Source organism: Mizuhopecten yessoensis, unplaced genomic scaffold, assembly GCF_002113885.1.
Source record: "Mizuhopecten yessoensis strain PY_sf001 unplaced genomic scaffold, ASM211388v2 scaffold10985, whole genome shotgun sequence".
Taxonomy (NCBI): Eukaryota; Metazoa; Mollusca; class Bivalvia; order Pectinida; family Pectinidae; genus Mizuhopecten; species Mizuhopecten yessoensis.
In genome coordinates this window covers 1,490,094-1,498,862 of record NW_018408820.1, presented here as the reverse complement: position 1 = coordinate 1,498,862, position 8,769 = coordinate 1,490,094, and the positions used below count along the sequence as shown (strand labels likewise).

The 8,769-nt window shown below is 36.3% G+C and overlaps 1 protein-coding gene across 1 annotated transcript in view; it reads right to left on the bottom strand.

Moving 5' to 3' along the window:
• Positions 1 to 8,267: 8,267 nt before the first annotated feature.
• LOC110464333 overlaps positions 8,268 to 8,769 on the bottom strand; it is a 2,919-nt gene continuing 2,417 nt past the window's right edge. The window contains exon 3 of the mRNA XM_021519511.1: positions 8,268 to 8,735. Within this exon, the coding sequence (XP_021375186.1) occupies positions 8,524 to 8,735 (212 nt within the window). The 3' untranslated portion in view covers positions 8,268 to 8,523. The remainder of the gene's footprint in view (positions 8,736 to 8,769) is intronic.

Here is an 8,769-nt window from a genome sequence, read left to right as displayed (position 1 = left end):
TTTTGTACCGGTACTTTGTAGTCATTTCTTACCAATATCTTCAGATCGAATGAAATAGTTTACAAATCATCTACATCACATAAATCATTGTTTATTGTATAACTGTTGTGCTCCTTCATTTGTCTCTTCGCTACTAGAAAATACCAGAAATGTTGGTAAACATCCTGCGGCTTGTCTGCGCCTAGCTTCCATGCCCGATTCGGTACTAGCTATATCCGGTGTCAGTCCTACACGGTGATAATGAACAACAGAAATCCTATCCAAACTTCAGCTTATATTTGTTTTAAGCAACAGACACTAATTCTCAAATAGATAAACAGTGACATAACAGCCAAGATTTCAAAATGTCATGTATATGACATCACAGTCATCTCTGTTTCCAACCTGGTAATACAGATATGTAGCAATGATCATAAGAAACTGTCCACTGATCCCATTTTTATACGCCGGTCAAATTTGACGGGAGTATTATCGTCCGACCGGCATTGACTGTCTCCTCCTACATTTATGGACCGATCTCTTTGAAACTTGGTATACATTAATTTATAATCATGATATGAAAAAAAAAATTGATTAGAATATTTTTTCAAAAAAGTTATTGACCTTTGTGTATTTCAGTATTTGATTTTTTGTCTGGAGATCTCCTCCTACAATTTTTGATCGATTTCTTTGAAACTTGTTAGGCTTTATTATCATAACATGTTGTTTACCTGAAAAGAATTTTGATTTGACAATTTTTGTAAAAGTTATTGCCCTTCGTTTATTTCAGTATTTGATTTTTATCTGCCGATCTCCTACATTTTACGACCGATTTCTTTGAAACTTGGAAATCGTTATAGTCATGATATATAGTTATGTTATTTGAACAAAAATTTGATTCGACTATTTTTGAAGAAGTTATTGCCCTTTGTTTATTTCTAGTACTTGAATCTTGCATNGATTTATAGCATGTTATATATAGCTAGCTAGCCACTCTTAAGGTGATGCAAATCTTATTTTAATGCAAGTTAATATATATATAACACTATATGGCATTCAACGGGCGTATATTGTTCCGCCCTACGCTACTCTTGTTAGTTCACCTGGTCCGAAGGTAAATTTTTGTCCATTTCTTTTTCTTTGCCTTTACAGCAGCATTATACCAGACAAATTTTGCAAAAGGAAATGCCTTTGAACCTTATTCAAGGTCAAAGGGGTCAAATTTGTTAAAACACTCAAACAGTTTCTTCAATGTCATGTTGAACAGCTGTTTAAACAGAGTTGTTGCCCTCTACACTTCATTAGGGCCACGTATCGGAGATACGTGTGCCCTAGAGTAATCACTCTGTCTGTCTGTCTGTCCGTCCACAAATTTTGTTCCTGGCTGATAACTTTGGTATTTATTGACCGATATACATGAAACTTGGTCAAGATGTTTAGTTCACAAAAATACACATTAAGGTAAAAAGTCAAGGTCAAAGGTCAAGGTCAAATTTTACATCTTTTCACTGATGAACATTTTATTATGACATTGTGAAGCAAAGTTGATCAGAATTAAACAAGGAGTCAACTGACCAAAGGTCAAGGTCATCAGGTCAGGGGTCAAGGTCAAATTTTGTAGCTTTTCACTGATGAACATTTCGCTATGACATTATGGAGCAAAGTTGTTCGATATTAAACAAAGAGACACACTGAGGTAAAAAGTCGAGGTCAAAGGTCATGGTCATTAGGTTCAAAGGTCAAGGTCAAATTTTACATATTTTCACTGATGAACATTTTGTTATGACATTATGGAGCAAAGTTGATCAGAATTAAACAAGGCGACAACTGACCAAAGGTCAAGGTCATCGGGTCAGGGGTCAAGGTCAAATTATGCACCTTTTCACTGATGAACATTTTTTTATGATATTAAGGAGCAAAGTTGATCAGAATTAAACAAGGGGTCAACTGACCAAAGATCAGGGTCACTGGGTTAATGGTCAAGGTCATTCGGTTCCAAAGGTCAAAGACAAAGTGGATCTCTGACTTTGACCCTGGCTCTTGATGGAGGAGGTATATAAGGTTAAATAAAACAATTCAAAGCTAACAAATGAGTATTGCACCAGTATTTACATTTCTGTTAGCCCAGCAAATATGGAGGTGGAAGGAAACAAGACTCACATCATAGTACATGTAAAATGTATATTTTGCTTCCTTGCGATTCTTTTTTAAATTCCACATATCAAACGTCAAGCTCAGCTATATGGGCAGATTGCTTCTTCATGATTATGGGGGATATATTGCCACAAGACGGGGCCCTTACTGACCTGTCAGTGTTCTAGTTCCATCTGTGACACCCCTTCAGGTGTCGCCCCACTAGTAAGACATACCTGTAATGTGGGCATATATATCTGTGTTTTGGGTAATAAGACATACATGTATTATAGGTAGATATACCTGTGTATTGGTAATAAGACATACCTGTACTGTGGGTATATATACCTGTGTATTTTGTAATAAGACATACGTGTATCTGTATTGTAGGTAGGTATACCTGTGTATTGGGTAATAAGTCATACCTGTATTGTAGGTAGATATACCTGTGTATTGGGTTAAAAGACATAGCTGTACTGTAGATAGATATGCCTGTGTATTGGATAAGGCATACCTGTACTGTAGGTAGATATACCTGTGTATTGGGTAATAAGGCATACCTGTATTGTAGGTAGATATACCTGTGTATTGGGTAATAAGACATACCTGTACTGCAGGTATATACACATGTGTTTTAGGTAAAAAGTCATACCTGTACTGTAGGTTGATATACCTGTGAATTGGATAATAAGGCACACCTGTACTGTAGGTAGATATAACTGTGAATTGGATAATAAGGCACACCTGTATTGTAGGTAGATATACATGTACTGTAGGTATATATACACATGTGTTTTAGCTAAAAAGTCATATCTGTACTGAAGGTACATGTAGATATACCTGTGTATTGGATAATAAAACATACCTGTACTGTTGGTAGATATACCTGTGTATTGGGTAATAAGGCATACCTGTCCTGCAGGAAGATAAACCTGTGAATTGGCTAATAAGGCATACCTGTATTGTAGGCAGATATACCTGTGTATTGGGCAGTAAGAAATACCGGTACTGTAGGTAGCTATACCTGTGTTTTGAGTAATTAAACATACCTGTACTATATGTATATAGACCTGTGTATTGGGCAGTAAGAAATACCGGTACTGTAGGTTGATATACCTGTGTTTTGAGTAATTAAACATACCTGTACTGTATGTGGATATACCTGTGTATTGGATAATAAGGCATACCTGTACCGTATGTAGATATACCTGCGTATTGGGCAGTAAGACATACCGGTACTGTAGGTAGATATACCTGTGTTTTGAGTAATTAAACATACCGGTACTGTAGGTTGATATACCTGTGTTTTGGGTAATTAAACAAACCGGTACTACAGGTAGATTTTTCAATTGATTGCTGGGATGAAGTGCTTTTTTTCAATTGAATTGTCATATCCTCTACTAATTACATAAATGTACTGTGTAAAAATGTGTAATTATTTATGCGACTTACTTTGGCAATACATTTACTGTCTGGAAAGTTTTAAACCAATTAATGGTTGTATTTTTTAGATACGAGAAAAAGAAAATTTGCACTAATCGCTATTAAACTAATCCCCTTTTTAATAACTGGGGCCTGGAGTATATTTAATCTGTAACATCCTGAGATGGAGACAGTGCTATCAAGTTTGATTAAATGAATATCCTATGCATATTCTCTAGGTCATAGAATACAAATGTGTTAGAACCTTTATACTTACAGGTTTATAAGAGAAATAGTTATTGAAATTGTTGAAATTTTAAACTTTATCTTGTGAATGATAAAGTGGGAAGCCTGATGCTTTACAGCAAATAGAGTGCCTTGATAAAGAATTCTCAAATTTGTTAAAAAAAGACCTTTGACCAAATTTTTAAAGAGACAGGCAAAGGAATTTAATTTTGTTGAAAACCTTTAGAATCAGTAGTGCTTAAGTTTGCTGTTTCACTCACCTGGCCTGAAGGACCATGGTGAGCTTATACCATACAGCAGCGTCCGTCAACTTTTCCTTTAAAACGCTACTAGTACTGAACGGCCAAGTAGATTTTGACTAAATTTGGTCTGAAACATCTTTACCCCAAGGGGACTCAATTTTGTATAAACGGTTGGTGTGGCCCCCCTGGGAGCAGAGGGGTGGGGCCAAATATTGGAAATAGAGGTAAAACCTTTAAAATCCTTCTTCTACTGTAGGGATTAAGGGATTTTCTCCTAATTATGTTTGGAGTATCCTTTGGCCAAGGGGACACAGTTTTGTATAAACGGTGGGTGTGGACCCCTTGGGGCAGAGGGGCGGGGTCTAATAGGTGAAATAGAGAAAATTCTTCAAAATCCTTTTTCTTCTGTAGGAACGACAGGATTTTGTCAAAAATTGGTATGAAGCGTGAAGGGGAACCAACATTGTATAAATGGTTGGCCTGACCCCCTGGGGGCAGAGAGGCAGGCCCAATAAGGGATATAGAGGAATAACTTTAATATCCCTTTTCTTCCGTTGGGATGAAGGTATTTTGACCAAATTTGAACAGTAGCATCCTATGGGAAGGGAAATCAATTTTGTATAAACGGTGGGTGTGGCCCCCCTGGGGCTTGAGGAGCGGGGCCCAATGGGGGAAACATAGCATATTCTTCAAAATACTTCATCTTTTGTAGGAATGACAGTATTTTGTCCAAATTTGGGACGAAACGCCCTCAGGTGAAGGGGAACCAATTTTGTATAAACTGTAGGTTTTAACCCCTAGGGCAGAGGGGCGGGGACAAATAGGGAAAATAGCTTTAGAATCCTTCTACTTCTGTAGGAATGACAGGATTATGTCCATATTTGGTCTAAAGCATCATTGGGTGAAGGGAAACTAATTTTTGTATCAACGGCAGGTCTGACCCCCATGGGGACAGAGGGACGGGGCCCAATAGTGGAAACATAGCAAATTCTTTAAAATCCTCCTTTTCCTGTAGGAATGACAGGATTTTGTCCAAATGCATAAAAATATAACCCATGACTAACCATGTAACCATGTTGTGTACACTTCAAACAACATCTTGCTATTTCAACTTCAATTTTGCTAACATTTCCAGGTGAGCGATACAGGCCCACTGGGCCTCTTGTTAATACTGGAATGAATTTCATCACTCCGGATAGAATCGTGTAAACTACCTGTATGGCTATTGAAATCTCCAACCATCATAATGTACCCGAGGGAACTATAATTTACAATACCATTTTCAAGTTCAAAGAAAAGGTCACAGTTGTATATGTTATGATTTATATAAATAACACAAAGTCTGAGTAAGATCAAGTTTCATTTGTTTCAACTACAAAAGCTACTATATATATATTTACTCAAAAATGTATAAACCTTGGCAATCTTAGGGGCTACTCCGCATGTTTGTTTCGATTCTAGAAAGACAGTTTCTAGATGAATGAAAGTTTCATAGTAGACATGGACACTGGGGGAAGGCCAGGATGTCTATGGTTGTATGAAGTACCTGTGGACAGGTGAGCCTGACAGGTATATATAAATTTATATTGGTTACTAATAGAATAAGTATAAATATGAAAAGTGTAACTGTAATCACTATATCTAAATTGGGGTAAAAATTCAAAAATGTTGAATTTATAAGGACATTGCATTTAAAGGTTTAGAAACAAACATACAGTATAGCCCAAACATTTGTAATGATATTGAAACATGTATCATGCCATCATCTATTTAGTATTCATATGTAGCAACATAAGTATTAAGTACATTTCCTTGTGTAAAATATTGAGTTAAGCACTTCTTGGTTCCATCGTTAAACATGACATAAGAAATCTTCAGAAATTTGAATAAAATAACTATGCAATAATAAAAACATCTTACTACATGTAATTATTCTAATCAATTGAACTCATTAACCACAACTACTTGTCTTTAACCGTAAGCTACTGTAAGTATAAATATACAAAGGTTTGTTGGGAAACAGTATATGCGATAAAACATCGCTGTCATATGCAAGACCAATCAACTTCAGGAAAACTTATATAATTGAAACTTGTAACTTGGATCTGATCTGAGATATTGATGCATGAATGTTATTTCTGGACCTGTGGGTTGAACAGCAGGTGTAAAATAGACTTAAGTGATGCCACATCAGGTTTGGCAGAATGAAATAATTGAACTGATGACACTGACACTGCACATAAAAACATCAGGTAGAGCTAGTAGCTTTGAATAATCTGGCACTGAACCTGTGATATACACAAGAAAGAAAGCCGGGTTAGCTACCAACCATATTAGCTCAATGAAACCTGTGGTGAAGACAGCAGGTATATATGCTCTGTAAGAAACGACTCGAGATGAATACCATGGATCTGAAGGGAAGAAAACTGCACTGAACCTGTGATGCAAACAGCAGGCTAGACAGCGAGTATATATACTAAAACGAACGTACAGTATACGTAAGAGGCACACAATAAGTATTAAACTAGTAAACGATTAAGTTCACATTGAGGAACAGCATCTCAAATGCCCTGATCATGATCATGAGTATAAACAAAATAAACAACACTTGGGCCTTTGAAGGAAAGAGCTTTGCCACTGAACCTGTGAAGATAACAGCAGGTAAGACGGCATGAATGATCAATTTGGGAGTATACCACATTAAAACAATACTACTTAGGCAAACAATAGTTTACTCTGGTATACTGTTACTTAACTTGACATTCAGGGACCTCAAGATGTCATGAGTACAAAACATATCAAAAGTACTCGTGATATTAGATAGAATTCTTAACGAATTGACTAAGTGAAACACATGGATCATAACTAAATAGCTTCAGTATACCACTGAACATGTGAATGACAAGCAGGTTAGACGGTATAAATGATAACATGTAGGATTATAAAACTTGAGTAAAAATAAGCAAAGATGCACACATTGTATTATAATCTGAAACAATTGACTTTGATTACCATGGATATACAAAAATTAATGACAATAGAGTATGATTATAGCTGACGTATAATTACATAACCACACGTGCACTGTCTTCTACATGGAGATGAACGGGGCTGGAGGGAGGGTCGTCAAGATTGAGATGAAAATTACTGCCAGCCTCCACAATCTCTTTGTGTAAACTGATGCTTAGAGTCACCTAACTAACTGACCATTGGTCATTAATGGTCACGTGATGTCTATAAATAATTAGTATGATGACCTCATCTCTAACCTTATGCAACTAAGCACGTGGTAATCAAGTAATGACATAATCTACTTAAAATTCAATTGATCTTATGATTTGAACACATGCCTTCACATTATAAATTCACATCATCTACTACTAGAATACATAAAAAAATAAAAAAAATATGTAAACAACATCAACACACAAAATTTAATACATTTGTAATTCAGTAATGAACCAACAATTTACAACAAATTATGCATCCTAACTCTGGAGGTCCAAGAGATAGAATACCTTAGATAAATATATTTGTATAAACTAAAATTAAATAAATTCAAATTATACAGAACTAGAAGGCGGCATATACACACATGCTATATATATATCATTGTGGTGATCAATAAGGGTTTTTGATACCTTTAACCACATAATTGAATCATATATTGTTTCAATTATAGATACATAACTTACAAGCACATTTTTAATTAGAATAACAATTCCACCACCTTCAGATCTTATACCTAGCAATCTAGGGTAAATATAACATGGAAAACCTTCAATTGATAAAGAATAATTGTACGTCTTGATATAATTGAAAAAAACTTTTTTTATCCCCCGCTTTCACCGAAAGGTTTGTCTGTCTGTCTGTCTATCTGTTTGTCTGTAATGCAACAAATGTTAACAAATTTTCTTCAAACTTGATAACAGGGTTAAATGCCTTAGGGCTTGAATAAAGGTCGATGACCACTTTCAGCGGAATTTATTTGATGGAGTTATGACCCTTGAATAGCGAAAAATGTCATTATCTGCCGTTTCTGTTCATTAACTCTCGCAAATTTTATCCGATTGTCTTCAAACTTAGTAACAGGATTCAACGCATTAAGGGATCAGCCAACTTTGACAACCACTTTAATCGGCCTCCATTTGGCGGAGTAATGGCCCCTTGATTAACGAAAAACGTCATTATCTGCAGTTTCCGCTTAATAACTCTAGCAAATATTAGCCAAATTCCTTCAAACTTGATAACAATGTTTTTGTTCCTATGTCTTTCCACCCATCTCGGGAACTCTTTGGGGTTCGTGTGATAATTACTGTAGATATTGTGCAGATATTCAACCACATTCTGTAGGCACATCCGGATAATTAATGAGGTATAAGGTTTTTTTTATTTCGAGTTCCAAGCTATACATTATGTCTCAACAGCAAGATACTCACATGTTTAAACTTAACCTCCATAATGTTTACCTACAATATGTCCTGCAAGCGGGGGATATAAATTACACGAATTGACTAGCTGTACCTAGACCACGACTAGCGGTGCCTAGACCACGACTAGCTGTAACCTGACCACGACTAGCGGTACCTAGACCTCGACTAGCGGTACCTAGACCACGACTAGCGGTACCTAGACCACAACTAGCGGTGCCTAGACCACGACTAGCGGTACCTAGAACACGACTAGCTGTACCTAGACCACGACTAGCGGTACCTTGACCAGACTAGCAGTACCTAGACCACGACTA